Source organism: Scophthalmus maximus, chromosome 11 (assembly GCF_022379125.1).
Source record: "Scophthalmus maximus strain ysfricsl-2021 chromosome 11, ASM2237912v1, whole genome shotgun sequence".
NCBI classification, from domain to species: Eukaryota; Metazoa; Chordata; class Actinopteri; order Pleuronectiformes; family Scophthalmidae; genus Scophthalmus; species Scophthalmus maximus.
Genome location: NC_061525.1, coordinates 10,658,417 through 10,675,000, shown reverse-complemented (window position 1 = coordinate 10,675,000; position 16,584 = coordinate 10,658,417). Strand labels below are relative to the sequence as shown.

At 44.5% G+C, this 16,584-nt stretch overlaps 1 protein-coding gene across 1 annotated transcript in view; it reads right to left on the bottom strand.

Moving 5' to 3' along the window:
• Positions 1-11,921: 11,921 nt before the first annotated feature.
• Positions 11,922-16,584, bottom strand: part of dph1 (diphthamide biosynthesis 1) — a 47,545-nt gene continuing 42,882 nt past the window's right edge. Inside the window, exons 10-12 of the mRNA XM_035622987.2 lie at positions 15,969-16,047; positions 13,316-13,450; positions 11,922-12,727 (exon numbers count right to left, since the gene is read on the bottom strand). Coding sequence (XP_035478880.1) covers positions 12,644-12,727; positions 13,316-13,450; positions 15,969-16,047 — 298 coding nt within the window. The 3' untranslated portion in view covers positions 11,922-12,643. The remainder of the gene's footprint in view (positions 12,728-13,315; positions 13,451-15,968; positions 16,048-16,584) is intronic.

Sequence of the window (16,584 nt, the reverse complement as noted above, 5' to 3'; positions counted from 1 at the left end):
AGCTTATAATGTTCAATACACATGTCAACACATTTTGGAGCCTGTATTTCTTGTGTTGCCGTGTTGGGTTCTTTTAATATGTTATATATGTTTGCTCTATATGACATTCTTGTTATTTTGCCGAGCCCACAGATATTTCACCCACAAAATAATCAAGTTTTTAACTAAGATTGGTTACGTGATTATCTACAGGCTTAGTAACAACGTCTCTTAACCTCACACTTGCTTGCCGTGTGCAACGTCTCACCTGTGTTCATCCTGTGTAGCTCATGTTCTTCATCCTGTGGATATTTACCTCCTCCTTGTCGCTCTGCTGCTTTCGCTAAACAAGTGAATCATCACTGTCGCTCCCTCCCTTATCTGTTAACTGCAGTTTTCTCTCTCACACATGGAAAATCAGCCAATCGAAGAACCCCACCTATGAGAAGGAGAGATGTGCGTGAAAGAAGCGGGGGGGGGGGGGGGGGGGGAATACAACCCAAAGAAGGGCTGGCAAAGATAGAAACATCTGAGAAGACATCATGGACCATCATGGCATTGTTGACACCTTATTTCCCTCATTTACAAGTCATTTCTTCATGATATAATATGCTTACCTTATAGTCACCATTATCTGCTGTACACCTGCTACACACATCTACAGTGAAACAAGTTTCAGGAAGGCCAGTTTATGTTCATACATCTGTCCTGTAAAGGAATGATACATACATGTTAATGGAAACGTAAAAGATGCAACAATTCTTGTACCGTTGACGGATTTTTCGATTTGAAATATTTAAAACAGAGTTTGAGCCCTAACAATAGTGAATAATATATTAAAAAGTTTCGAAACTTTTCCTTCTCCGTTTTCTTTTCCCATTTGAAAGGTTTCTAGGGGCCTGTAGGGAGATGTATTTATTCCCAAAGGAAAAAAGCTAAATCAGATTTGGTTACACAAATTATTGTGTGTAACAGATGTAAAGCATGTAGTGCTCAATTTATTCTCACGAACAACTAATAGATAAACTGGAATTGAACCCTGACACAACAAGTTAACAGTTCAACCACATACATTTCCTGTTTGGACCTTTTATCAGAAACAACATCTGGATTCGGACAGACAGAGAGGGAGAGAGGCAGCAATGAGACCCTGGAAGACTCCCTTCAAGATTTGGTTCATGTGCCGGTGATGGTGTTCCGTCACCGTAAGCTGTTGAACCTGAAGCTTCCGGATGAGTTCTGGGTTCTGACTTTATTGTGAGTTTCCCAAAGAACAAGGAGTTTTTTTTTAACATGCACAGGCGAGGCAGTGACTTTCAGCTTTGCAGAAACACCGCAGACCTTTATCAAAGCAGACAGTAGTCGGACTCCTCAAACACAAGTGTCACTGGTAACATTAATGAGACATTAATATTATTCCACTGACGTGGCTCCCCCTCGCACCTATCAGAGCTATTGCTAATGTTATGTGGTGGTTAATACTGTAGTTACACATGTGCATTACCTGCTATGAAAAGGCAAAATGTCCGCAGAGAAAAAACGACGACAAATTGTTTAAAAAAAACAAAAGTCTTACCAAACTGGTTCGTGAAACAGTCTCCAATCACGCTACAGTCGACTTGTTCTGGAGCTTTTTGCCGATATCACTGATGGTCATGAGCTGGTGAAGTTTGTTCACATTGTTCTGAGAACTTTTTGGACTTTTTATCAAGAGTTGAGCTTCACAATTCATTCTGAAACAGCAGTTCATCAAACAATCTCCATTCAAGACCCACTAACTCCACTTGTTTAGCACCTTTCAACCAGATTGCCCAACCTGCCCCGGTGTTCGGTGGTAATGGAACAGAACATCTTCAATGTTTCCATTATTCTAAGCCGTTTGGGGACGTTTGGGTCAGTTGGCCTGACAGTTGGTCCAATCTGGAAACAAAAATTGGACCAAATAGGTTCACTTTTCCCAGAGAGTCTTTTCTCTCGCTGCCCTGTATCACCAAGAAAAAAGTTTTGGACTCATGTTGAATTGATAACCTGTCTGCTTACAGGCGTCAGTATTTGTTCTCGGCTGACTCTCACATGCACCAGGGTTTTACCTGAGGAGATGAGTTCACTCGTGAGATGTAGCCCCGATGAAAGGTTTCTATGAGGCTCACTGGTGTTTCTGGAGGAGCCTTGTGAAGTCCAGACCACTTTGACCAATTTATAACAGGAATCTTTTTGTTAAAGACTAAATGTACACTACAGTATGCGGCTTAGAATAAGTTGCGAAGGAAGAAGATACCAGGTTGAGGTGTGACACATAGTCGGGGCTAGAAGTCGGGTTATCTCCACCTCATCTCCAACTTGGCACCCCTCAGAAATGACAAGGACCTGTTTGATTCCTATTGTCCGGCGACCGGGAGGAGGGCACAGCACAAGCTGTGTAGAGGATGCACGAAAGCAGCGGTCGGGACCAGGTGATGGATTTTTTCAGTTGCCTTTTTTTCCTCTGCTTCCTCCTGTGAGACTTCTTGTTCACGCCTCATTGTGGCGCCCAGACGTGTAAACCTCTGAATCAGCTTCCTGGGGGACATTAATCCACTGCTCCGAGACGTGCCTGACAAATAAAACAAGCCCAGTGTCGTCCCCCGTCCCACCTACACCCCCCCCCCCCCCCCTCGGAACCCTTCACGTCGTCCTGTTGACTACATTTCCTCGGTGACGTCAGAGTGCACGTACATCGCTCCTCGGTGGTGATGCTTCTGAATGAATGAGTGTCCCCTCCCACCTCCATCACTAGTACTACGCGGTGTCTATAAGAGCAGATCGCCGCGACAGCCCGCTGAATCTCGTGAGGTGCCGAGGGGCGAGGGGGAGACGCGGGCGAGGACCAGGCACCGGCGCCGAGGACGAGGAGGAGGACGAGGAGGACGAGGAGGACGTGGAGCAGGACGTGGAGCAGGACGTGGAGCAGGACGTGGCTGTCGATGGTCAACTCACATCCAGCTGCAATCTGAGCAGCTGGGGAGCGGCAGCGCGGTGTTTCCTCCATAGTTTTAAACCAAGTGTCCGGCGAACGACCCAAGAGGTGAGTTCTCCTTTTCATTGTGCCTGGTGTGTGTGTGTGTGTGTGTGTGTGTGTGTGCGTGTGCGTGTGTGTGTGCGCGTGTGTCTCGGAACGCGCTCGGTCCACGTGCGCGCCGCTTCGCGAGCCCACGGTCGACGACGGCAGCTGGAAGTTGCTGCAGTGTGAGTCACTTTGGCGCACATGGGCAGTGACAACTGTGAGGAGGGAGAAGGGAAGAAGGGGGAGCGCATGTCCTGCGGGCTGTCGGCCGTGCGCCGACTGCATGTCAACCAGGCTGCAGCAGGCGAATCACGACGAGCGCTGGATTTCTTCTCTTTTTTTTCCAAAGGGGGGGGGGGGGGGGGGGGGGGGGGGGGTATCGGTGGGTCCATGTGGGACGTGTCCCAACGGGCTGCTCGTCGGACTTGTAAACACCCAAACACAGGCCACACCAGGTGTGAGACCACCATCGATCTCAAGGTATAAAACAATCGGTTAATGCTGCATGTGCCTGCAGTGATTCTCTCCCCAGTGCCCCCTCTCCATCTCTCTCCCCCACTCCTCCTTTTTCTTTTTTTTCCCCATGTTGAAATCACGTCGTGACGCGTTCCCGAGATGAAGTCAATTTTGCGTCATTCCTGCGCACATGCAGACGAACTCCCAGTCCCCTCCAGGGGCTTTAAAGGCACAGTGCGAGGAGCTTTTCTATACGAGCTGGAGAGTTGGGGGGGGGAGGGGGGCCCGGGGGTCTGATGAAAACTCCCCAAGGTAACTCCTGAAGGGGGGGCACAGGACCAGAATGATGATGAGCCTGGATCATAACCTCCCCCTCGCTGCGCCGGGGCATCTTCACGCTGGCACACGACTCGACAGAGTCTCTGGGAACGACACGGGCCATTAAAAAAAAAAAAAAAAGATCATCAACGCTCTTCTGAAGAATATTTCAGAGAGATGAAACAAGCAGAGAGTGGTCGGGGCGGCGCGGCGCTGTCCATGGTGCTGAACACGATCCCTGGGCGGGACTCGAACAGCGTCGTGTGGAGTCAGACAGCTCCAGATGCATGGTGCAGGAGTATCAACAAGTCTCCATCTAATTTACACACAATTAGTAATGCACCGGAAAGTAGCTCCTGGGGGGGGGGGGGGGGGGGGGGGGGGGAGTGATGTGAGATATATTTATGCCGTCAGGCATGGGAGTTAGTTGGACAGTTGCACAGCAGGACTCTCTGACCTCTAGCTGACGTGTCTATGATGCAGGGAGGCACATCACAGGAGATGTTCCTCAGGCTCAGACAGCAATGGGGAAAGGCGGCCAGTCGGTCAGTGAACGATCTTCAGCACCACGGACAGTGACAGAGTCCAGGCACTTGGTCTGTCTCAGGGGAAAACTCTGTTTGAGTGGATTCGAAATCACAGTGCCACAAAGCATCCCTCCATATCTGTTACTATTGTGAGTGTAGCCTGCAGTGAACAAAAGGAGATAGGCAGGGAGAAGTCCAAGTGAGTGGTCACCTCTGATGACACTTTAGTGGCAACTTGTCTACTTGCCCACTCACAGTGCTCCCCCCTTTGTCTCGTCGGCTTTTTGTAATTTTAGATTCCTCCGGAAAAAGAAGAAAAACACACAGCTCCCCACGGTCAACCAGCCTGAATCGGCTTGTACGTAAACATGAGATTAGAGCTCGTGAGTACTCAATTTCTCTGTCTGCTGACGTCAGTGTCGCTCTGTTTGGTTGCATAAGCCACCGATCCTCCCCGTGTTCCTGTCCTTCCATATCCTGTGGCTGACTCATAGATAATCGGCACGGAAATCAATACTACAAACACAACAAGTGGGCTGCGTAACCGCCAGTGTGGCCACACACGGCCCAGGGCCTTTGCTAGGAAAAAGGCTATTGTCAGCACTGTGTCATGGTTTATAAAAGGTTTTGACAAATGGCTGAGTATACAGCGACATGAGATCACAGGATACTGTAGCTTTTGTTCTTCACCACTCACATTGTATTGTTTACGTAATGCAATTATAGATGAAATGTAATTGTTACACAGAGGGATGTGTCCCGGTGTCTCTCTCACAATGCGCCCCCCCCCACACACACACACACACACTTCTCCCTCTGCATGCTATTACCAGCTTGTATGATTTCTTACTCTCTGTAGCCTGATGTTATTCAATGCTACTGCTCTGTTCATCCAGTCAGTGCATCAATACCTTGGCTCTAGACTGCTTACTGCTAAAAAAAACTCCTCCAAAGTACAGTAACAGTCTACAGTCATGGCTACTGACGTCTGGCAAACCTCTGCTCTGTGTGATAAAATTCACCCTCAGTGGCGGTGAGAGTTACGACGAGTGGGAAGCTGCCGCCGTGCTCTGTGAAGTTTTCCTTTTGGAGCTCAGCACTACTGAGGGCTGCACCACCAGCATCATCAAGCCGCGGAGGACGTCAGCAGTTACCACAGCCAATCGTACTCCTCCTGCTGTCTCCATGGTGACCGTGGCATTAGATTGTTACTGTAGCAACAGCACCACTGGTAACAGTCTACAGCCATGGTCGCTAGGGGGCAAAACACACATCTGAACCAGAGCGGTGCAAACGAAGAGGCCGTCGAAAAAAAAAGACAGTGGTGAATCGGCAAGAGAGGAAAAGTGACAAAGATGTTAAAACCATGCCGCTGCAATCGTTTTGCAAAGAGTGAACGTGATTTAATTATTATAAAATGTAAGTCATTTGGTTAAAAAAAAAAGAAAGGTACTGACCCGAATGCTAGTGCATAAATACATTATGTACAATGTTAAATGTAACAAGTCAAACTAATATAAATCAAAGAGCCTGGCTGTTTATATATACTGTATGTAACTGAACTATGTGAACCGGACAATAATTAAGATCAGAGAAGTAGCAATCATCACATGTCAGAGATGTTATCTAGAGGGCAAAATATTTGAATATTTGAAAAAAAAAAAAAAAAAAAAAAAACTTGACATGGTTTTGAAGGTTCATCAGAAGAGCGGCGTCAGATGACAACTGATGTACGTCTGCCAGGAAACGAGCTCAGAGAACATCCGGAACTGCTGCTCAGTTACAGCAGTGGCTCCACGTGCCATTATTCAGTTTGATCTAAGTTGTTGGTTTTCATCATCACTCGTCTATTTTTCCCTTTCAGGGTTATGGCACAATGAACTTTTTGATTTAACTTGTGTATTTGCCGATCAATAAATCAATTAATCAGGAACGCATGGAACTTTGTATCTTTGTCACTGATAGTGATTTGAATTAGTGCTTAGCAAATCAAGTGAAAGCTCGGGGTGAGACACACAGCACTGACCTATGACTTGGCAGGGACTCAATGTCTTGTCCAAGGACAAGTGTCTGAGCAGCCTTGGCAACGAGGACGCACTAGTTTAATAATTAAAACACATTGATCTTCAGACGATTCAACAGCTCATCCTGAAGTTGTAATCGCCATCCACATCATAACAGACTCCTCGTTGGTGTAAAATCCTTCCTGGCAATAAACCTGATTCTGATTCTGTGGGTGAGGTTCCAGATGAGTGGTCTTGGTCTCTTCAGGGCTCTGGATGCTGAAGTATCCTGCAGCACATGAACTCTTACTGTTCAGAGACCAAGACTCACATCATATTGGCACTGTTCCGTGTTATAATCAGCCTGATGGGATTTAATTTCAATTTTAATTTAGGCACACAATTTGATGAGGGTTTATTAAAGGCATAATGGTGCTGGACATGTAGTGAAACCAGAAATATTCTGTAAAAATAAGGAGGTTTGAATAATCCTGTGGTATTTGAGCCTCAATATACTCTCTATCCTCGAGTTCATCTTTTTTTTGTGCAAAAGTTTTTCATTTTTAACAAAACAATCAGTGCAGGGACAACTCTATTATGTCAATTTTGAACAAACTAAGATTTATTCCTATTCAAACTTCCTTTAGTATACCACAGTATGAACTTGCTCCCCTCGGGGATTACATGCATCATCAATGCACAACTTTTAATTTGCACAAAATGACCTTTTCCAGTAATGCTAAGGAATAACTTTGACACTGCTCATTTGGTTGTTAATGGGAAGCCAACTTCAGCACAATACAGGCGAGAAAGTCCTTTGGGTACTGAAATTGTGAATTGTGTTCTCTCCTCTCATCTACCTGAGAATAAAGAGAAAAACAAATCAGCTGGTACGCTGGGACGACTGCTGCGAAAGTTCAGTGCTGTGTCAAAAAGTGTCTTACTGATAGTTTCTGATAAAAATTATCTTTGGTAATATTTTGAAAAGGGAATGCTAATGCTTCTTAAGCAATGAGCTCATGATGATTAAATTACTCCATAATTAACTATTGATTCATTAATGAATATTCATTATTATCTCTGATTTACCAACCATATCCTAAAAATCTATAATCAATATTAATGACATTATATCGTTTTTATTTATAAGTCAAGAAAGGCTGTAACGCAACATTTCTTTCAGAATAAATTAAGAAAAGAGTTACGTTGCTGGTAATCTTTTAGAATAAAGTATACAAAATTTGAAATAGTTACCGAGGTTATGAAGTCAGGAGTAAACCCAAATGATAAATACCTAAGATAATAAATGATGAAAGGATATTTACAATAGTGTGGTTGAAGTTTGGTGAGCCCACTCAACACAAATTTAAATAACCAGTATGAACCAGTAGTCTCTTATCATGCGTGAGTCTGCATGTTTATCAGTGTGTTAATGATGTTTCTGATTGATGAGGTCATCGCTCTCAAATGTTTCTCCCCTGCTTTTACCAACTTCATTTTTTAATGGCTGCATAGTTATTCAAGCCTTTTCACAGCGAGTCAGCAGCTGCTGCTCCTGATACGGAATCAATTAATGCTACTAAAAATGTAGATACATACTCACAGATATCCAGGAAATAATCACTAGATACTTTTGAGTGACATTTGTGTGATCAAGTCTGTTCTCTGGTAGCTTCGGACTCCACGGTATCATCCTCAACACTATTTAGGAACTGAAGGTCATTTGGTTTAGGTTAAAATAAAGTAAAATAGAGAGCAGCGGATATTTGGCAATGGAATTACAAATTGTGGAGTAATTCCAATAAATACAGTTTGGCTGCTGCTGCTTCTTTGAAAAAAATGTGGTTAGTTTGTGTAGAGGCCTATTAAAACAATACAGACAGCACATCTACTTTATCGTGAATTAATTTAGTAGTGATGCCTAATACGCATGAATCAATAATTTGAAGAAAAAATAACAATGTATCGAAAGATCTATATTTACAGACTACACTTTTTTTGTGCAGTTGAAAACTCAAGTTCTATAATGGATTTCAGTGGCCCACACAAAATGAATCACACCGCTATTATAAGACACAACATCCTTCAAATAAGGCAACGAATGAAAATCAGCAACCAGCAATCAGTTTACCTGTTCTCCCACTAAGCTACATCCCACCAGCCTGAGTAAGAGAGAGTCTAAATGAATTAATAGGACTCACCACAGAGTGAGAGGAGATCACCGACAGTCCACGGGTTGAGAAGGGGACGAAGGTGACTCTGTGACAGCCCTGTGCTGGGGTGGCTCTTGGCCGGATCATCAGGGACAGGCTGACCTCCCACACAGAATTAGTCATTTCTTTACACCACTTTTTTTCTTCTTCTCTCTCACCCACTAAACACTCTTATTCAACCTTCTTGCAACCTTCCTTCACATCCCTGTTTGGTCGCCCAGGCCTCCTCCCTCTCCCCCACGAACACAAACAGAGTCAGCAGCGTCCACACAGAATCCTTCATTGTTCCGATTTCCACAGGGATGCAGATTATAGGGTAATTAAATACGTACAGTATGGCTTCCAATGTCCACAATTAGTTGCAATTTACTTAACCAACAAAATTAACGAAATCAAACAAACACTCTTTTTTCAATTTCCCCTCAAGAGTGCCGCTGTCTTTTGACACGGATGTGTACTAGATCTTACTTGCTCCTCTATATGTCTTGTGTGGCCAGAGGCGGCAGCAGGACACGACGTAGATCAGCAACGCGACGACCAATGGACCAAACCTCCAAATCATCTTTCTTTTTACATTGACAACATGCAGCTCTTCTTGCCAACTCAAAGGAAATCCAGAATCCCTCCGCAGCATTGTAGGTTTTTATTTCCCCTTCATATTTTCCTCCAAACTGTTTCTCACCCATCTAGAGAGTCTCTTGACAGATGTTAATTCTGTTAAAACAAATCAGTCATGTCTGTTCTGTTCCAGGTTGAATGGCAGAAAGCACAAAGAAAGAAAAACAGAAAAAAAATCGACCTCTATACTCACCCGGTTTGGATCTTATAAACATCTCCTGCCACTCCTTCCCCAGCTCAGCCCCGCTGTCGGAAATCACAATCTGCCTCAAAGCTACAGTCATGGAAAGAAAATGCAAAAACAAACTTGTAAAAACAAATCTCCTCCTCTTCTGTTTATTTTTAATTGTAGCACCATACTTGATTTCCCCTTTGGACAGAAAAGTCCAGTAATAACAAGAAGCATATGAGAATCAAAATGAATGCTAGACTCATGACAAAAGCCTGGAGTGGTGCATTAACTCAGCCTAAACCTGAAACAAATGCCTGACATACAGGGAGGTGTTGATCAGACAGGGTCAGTAATAATGGAAGAGAGGAGGGGACAATAATAGACTGCTGTGACTCAGCCTTTCCCTGATCAGAGAAATGAACAACGGAATACATCATGGGTGCCGACACCTTTTATTCCAGCAGACAAAGCCCCAGAGAAAAACGAAAAAAAACAAACTCTAAAACGAGAAGTAAACTGAACATGTCATTTCAATCATCCCCTTTTTTTGGAAGTGTGCTTTTTGACGGTGCATTAACAAGCAGCTTTTGAGTCTTACCACTGGTTACAGCTGAAGCCTACTCCAACCAGCTGACCATGCAGTCAGGTCATATCGCTGTCACCGTGAGCGGTGTGTGACCTGAGCACTTGTTGTGCCAAGCTACAAGCTCCGGCCTCGTAACGGCTGTAACAAACATGTCACACAGTCTCTGTGGCGAACTTGCGCCCTCAGGACAGGAAATTGGGTGCCGATGGCAGAGGGAGTGCGGTGGCAAACACAGGAAAGGAAGGGTGTGGGGGGAGAAGGGAAGAGATCGGATGCCAAGGAGGATGAAGCAGAGCGGAGTCGCATTCCTCCCACATCTGGAAACACTTTCACAAACCAGTTACAAAAGGTACACTGGGTACTTGCACTCTGCCAAGCACACTCCCTGACTCACATGCTGCCATGTCCCACACACCCCTCACACAATGAACAGTGAGTGACGTGAACGCCTCGCAGGTCACAAATACCAACGTCAAACAGCACCACCTAGTGTTCAACTGTTGGCACGGCCGCTAATGAATCTTGAGAGGACAGGCCAGGATGACTGAGGTTCAGATGACTCACAAAGCCGTCTGTCTGGCAGAGTTAAGACAGATCAGCGGATCGGAGCCTCTTAGGTTTCAGGAAGAATTTCCCTTATTCGTTTGCTTCCATGAGTCAAATCAGGAAACCGCAATCTGCTTTGAAACATTTTCATTTAACTAGTCAGAAATTCACTTTTGTTGAGTTCAAGTTTTTTTTCTATATTTTACACAGGCAGGATGAGCCGCACAGATGTTTTCCCTTCTTAAAGAATAGCTCCCCCTTGTGCTCTAGGGGATTATTGCATTGTTCGTCACTATGATAAGAACAAACAGAGACGGGGCATCACAATACAATACCTCAACACAAAACCTATGCTGTGAAAAAAGTTTTATGGAGACACGTGTCGCTGGAATATTTAATGCAGCAGTAATTAAGCAAGGCAGGCCTGTGAAACAAGTATTCTTTGTTTTTCTTTTGTGTGGAAACTATGATCTTGTGGTCAGTCAGCAACAATCAAAAAATAAGCAATAAGCAGTAAGTATGACATTGAGAATATGAATCATGATGCATTGTTCAGAGAATATTTACACAGAAAAACAGAACAAATTCAATCTGCTAATCTCCATTGCTTTAAAATGATTATCATCTGCCAAATAGGAATGTTAACCATTTTAATTCTATTAACCAGGCATACTGAAAAGAATTAGCTATTAGATTAGGAAAATATTTTACAGCGGTATACATCAAAGTATCCAGGCCTTATTTGACTTGGGATATCTAAATATCCATTAGTTTCATCAGTCATGTCTAAAATGGTTAACATTTTAATAACGATTTAATGCAAAACAAATCTTTGGGCTAAAATTAAAAACTGCACATTCTAGATATCACACTTCTCCCCTTTGTCCCTGATACAGAGCGCAATTTTTTTTTAGAGAAAACAAACATCAAGCGAGACAGAGACAGAGCCCACTAACGTATTCTTGACCACTGTGCATCCAACACAAGTACTGAGCGCTTCATAATAACAGCCACTCGCGACACGTGAGAAACATCATGAGACGAACATCTGGTGGGACGGGCTGCATCACACTGGCCTCTGTTGCCAAGGAGACGCAATGGTGGAAAGTCAAGTGATAATCTGACTACAGAAGCCTGGTAGCTGTGGGGGGAAAAACAAAACTCACAGAAGGTCATACTCACCTGAGACAATGCGTTGCAACCAGCAGAAGGTTCACAAGTTTTCAGGATTATCTGGGACCAAAGTACACTGCTGTCAATCACTTTCTTCCGTGGTAGCCAAAGAGCAATAGTGTGCTTATTTATTTATTTATTTATTTATTGACAGACTCCCCCATCAATAAATAATGAGGATGGAGAGCAGTCGTGACTCGCACTGCAAGTATCTAGAAACTCATACACCGCAGCAGTCTCATCGTTTCAGCGCGGCACAGCATTTATCAAAAACATTCACGCAAGGAGCAGGGTCTTCGTGTCCGATTTATTGTTTCCGCGTTTGAATCGAAAAAGCGAGCAAGACAAACAAGGTCGTGTCATAATATATCACAATTCCATAACGCACATTTCAGTGCTCTTGAGAAAAGTCTCAAGAGTCACATTGTACATCGGACAAAGTCCTTCATACAATATGTCTGTGTCCGTCTTTAAACCGGCGCACAGTGACAAGGTACAGTGCTTTATCCAAAGGAAAGTGGACTGCGTTGGACTGAAGCCATCCACATTAACAGACACTTTAATTCCATACAACGTGTTCAAGGTCAACTCATGCTTTCTGTCTGTGAATTACAGAGAGGCCCACACATTTCCCATGTGCAGGAAGAATTCCTTCCTTAGCGCAGCTGAGAGCAGAGCTTCACAGCAATTCGACTCGTGAACATGTTTGAGCCCAAACACAAGAGCTATTCTGTCTGTTGCATGTCTTCTGGGCTCGGAATACAAGCCAAACATGTGAATGAGGGCAATGAATTTGGTTGGATCTGCTGTGCTGTAAGATGAGGGATTATTAATGGCTGGTAATCCATTTGAGGAGGGGCGGAGGGCTCCTCTGGCTTTCTGCTCGCTGACAGACAGTCTGGACAAATACCCAATGCACTCTTCTGGTGTGACCTCCCTCCAGTCGTCAGCAGCAGCAGAGGCAATTGCAGGCATGTGATGAGTCAAAGGCAGCGCTGGTCATGATGTATCATTCCGCTTGGCAGCCACAGGGGGCGCACTCGGTCTGCCCACACTGCTTGTTGGTGGGAAGAGCTGACTCCGAGCCTTGTTTCTGCAGGCAGGCAGGCAGAGGGAGAACATTTACACTTGGAACAGGGACAGTGCCTACCTCAGACAGATTAGTGGTAATAAGGAGCAGCATGGCGATTGAAGAGTATATTCAAAAAGCAGCAATTAACTGAATATCTGTCTTCTTTTTACTTTTAAATAAATGAGAACATTTATGATGCACACCAGAGTCAAGGTCATAACCAAGAGAGATGTGCAGTTGGGAAAACTTTGCCTTTGGGGCTCTTTGGCAGAAAGCCTTGGCAGCAAAATTTTAAGTTTTCATTCACAGTTTAAGCCCCACAACTTCTTGGTTACTCAGCTTTATGAAAAGATCGTGGTTTAGTTTTAAAAAAGACCCTTTCCCAACAGAGGATTTATGGCAGAAAGTCGTGAAAGCAAACTTCTTCCATGTGCCACAGATGTCCAGATACATGTCCTGCTGTCGTTGTGCCACTGGGCGTCAGTGTGGTGCTATGTTGATAAAAGCCATTTCAACACACGATGACTACAAGTGTGGTTTTCATCCTCATCCCCTCTCCTTCTGCTGTCATTCTTTTTTTTAAATTTGTTTTCTCCCACCCTCGCTCACCTGGGCCTGTCTACGAGTGGGCCGCGCAGGTTGGTTGTCAGGATGGTTGGGCGCCCACGGCCCAAGGCTCTGATTGGAGTAGAAGTCCATGGGGTAGACGTCCTTCCAGCCTACTTCCTGTAAAGCCACAGCTGCCTGAGAGACAGACAGTGAGAGAGATGGGCAGAAAATGAGAAAAATCAGGATAAAACAAAAAGGAACAAGAAGCCTAACAAGCTAAAAAGGCAATACCATCATCCTTTGAGCTACTATGGTGCACGATTCTGCTGTTATCGACTGGATTTGCAGTTTTGGGCCAGGAAACCACAGAGTGATGAGAAGACGCAGCACATATCAACCATACAGAGCGAACCGGTGTTGTAATATTAAGCTTGGGTAACAGGCAGAGTTGTCAGGTTATCCCCATGCAGCTGCACTGCACGACACAACAGCTGCTGGAGGAGAGCAGCAGTGCTGGCATGACAGTGCTGTGACACAAGCGCAGACTGCTCCATATGGAGGAGAAGTGCTGGTGAATACTGATTGTAAATGAAAGAACGAACAGCTGAATGACTGAACAGATGAATAAACATGAAAGCAGGATTGTTCATTTATTAATTTATCCCACCACTCATCCATCGTTCAAACTAATTTGTTAACAGGAAACATTTTGGGACATTTTTAGAAATAGGATGAGAAAAAAAAAATCTAAATCTATATCATAAAAGTTGATTAAAGAACTTAATTCAAAGGAAACTAAAAACACGAAGCTTCAAAGTGATGAAATTGCTTGTGTGCAGCGACTGAGAGTTTATTTTGCTAGTATGGTGTGTACCAACACGGGCAAGCTAGAGTTCTCTTACATACCGGCAGCATCTTTAAATAGAAACAGGAATATAACATAACATTTTTTTAGACCTTCACATGAACAAGGAACAATGCAGGATAAAAGCAGCCGTAGTAGGAAAAAGACGCATGAATTTTCTTGCTCAAACAAGAACTGAAAATTATGCGAATTGAGTTCATTTTTCCCCCCTGAAGTTCTCCCAGTGTAAGGCAGGTACTGTGCTGCCAGATGAAATGTATTACATATTTGATTTCTATGTATGTGTCTTTCAGGTGCAAAAAATAAATAACTTTCTTTCATTATTTCCAGCTATTAAAAATACAATATATTTGTTAACTATATCCCATATTATTTCCTCCTCTACAAGCAAGCTGCATACTGGTGTAAATCTTTCAATGTGGTTTTTTTGCCTTTCCTTTCCCCACCCATCCTTCTGCTAGAGTCCTCTTCATTTTCTCCTCTGCCCGTTTTCAACCCGCCTCTCGTTTCTGTAGCTTTTACCCTCCACTCCCCTCCTCTCCCCTCTCACACCAACTGCCTCTCTCTGTGGAAGCTAGCATCTCTTGCTAATCCCCGCTCTGACAGGAGAGCCAAGTGTGTCTTATTGACTATAAATATAACATGAGACGCACTGAAAATAAATGCTGCACCCCCCCTCCCCTCCCCTCCCCACCCAGCATCACCACCCTTCTCCTTGCTCACTTTCCCCTCCCGTTCCTCTTCATCTTCATTCTAAATGCCACAGTGAAAAGCGCAATGCACCGAGACGTACAACACTCATAGGTATCTGGGATGTGGGTAAATTAAGACTTATCACAACCACACATATAGACACAAGTGAGGCTGCAAATTATTTAAATCACAGACAGTGTTTCCAAATAGCTGCCGGGGAAAGCAAAGTGAGCTGTTACACAAAGGGCTTAAGAAAAGGGATAGGTGCTTTCCTTGTTACAGCCGGTTGAATTTCAGACTATAAATGCACCCTTATGGACCTCAGTCAAAAAACAACACAATATAATCATCACTTCCTCTCCTAAGGTGAATGCTATCATTATTCTTAATGGTCTCATTCTGAAATACAGCACAAGCAGAGTGCATAGATGTGTAGTGGGAGGAAGAGCCGCAACCGTTTCAAAACATAATCGAATATTCAAGACAGCAATTCCCCTCGCAGCAATTTCACAAGGATTCAAATCAGCAGCAAATCTTTGAAGGAAATTGAATGAATTAATAGTTGACATCAAATGCTAACCAGCCAAGTCACATTATAGCACATAACTGCCAAACCCATCACAAACCAAGCTGTTCTTTGTGCAGGCTTGCTACGCCAGATGCAGCAGTACACAAACAAACACTTTCTTTGAAATGGGTCTTTATGAGACACTGTCCGATCTATCTCTCTTCCTTTAGAAAAACAAGACAGCTGCAGGAGGGAGGGGGGCTTGTGTATTCCAGTAGCCAGTAGGGGGGGCTAGTCTGCTGCTGATTCTGTTTCTTGTGTTTTTGTGCTGGTGTGCTTTTTAGCAGGGATAGAGGGAGAGAAAAACAGGAGGGAGGGGAGGAGGTGTGCTACTCCATCTGCAAGCTCAAGCAGGCCATGATGAGTCCTGTACGAATTCACCACCCTTTCAAAACACTTTTCCTATTTCACTACTACACATTGTAGTAGTTCCTCTATCTTCTGTACTTCTGGAGGTTTCAAGGGGTCTTTGTACAGGCAGGAAGGTGTGTGTGTGTGTGTGTGTGTGTGTGTGTGTGTGTGTGTGTGTGTTATGCACAAGGCTCCTCTTGTTCCTCTTGCTGAAAGACTATACGGTGCATGTTTACCTCATATGGAGACAGCAGGGGTTTAGAGAAGGCTGTGCCCCAATCGATAGAAAGGCGTGGACAAGCGATCTGGACCCACCTGTAGGAAAGACAAGGCAATCATTAGTGCTCAAATGTACAGCAATGACTGAGTACAAATGTGTGTGTGTGTGTGTGTGTGTGCAAATTAGAAGCGGCCTTAGATGTCGAGAGACCAAGATCCTATTTGACAGGCAGGGCACATCTGCAACTCCGTGCTGCATGTGGATACGTGATGCAACCGGGTTGTGCAGGGCGCCTCCCTCCACCTGATCTCCAGCATCTCAGATCTGTCCTGATTTGCAACAGCTCTAAAGACGACCACGCTACACGGTCTGAATGCACAGCGAGCCAGTGAAAGAGGGAGTCTGGAAAGAGAGGGAGGAAGGTGTTGTGGTGATGGTGGTGGTGGAGGCAGTGGCGGTGCGCAGGCTTGGTTGCAGGAGGCATTAACAGAAAAACAGGGACCAAAGCGAAGAGAAATGAAAAGAGAAGGAATGCTGTGAAAGAAAGAAGGAGTGGAAAGGTGAGTGTGAATAAAAAAGCCGCACCAGCCAGGTCTCCACGGAGGTAGCCTACATAGCTGGCAGACAGGGTG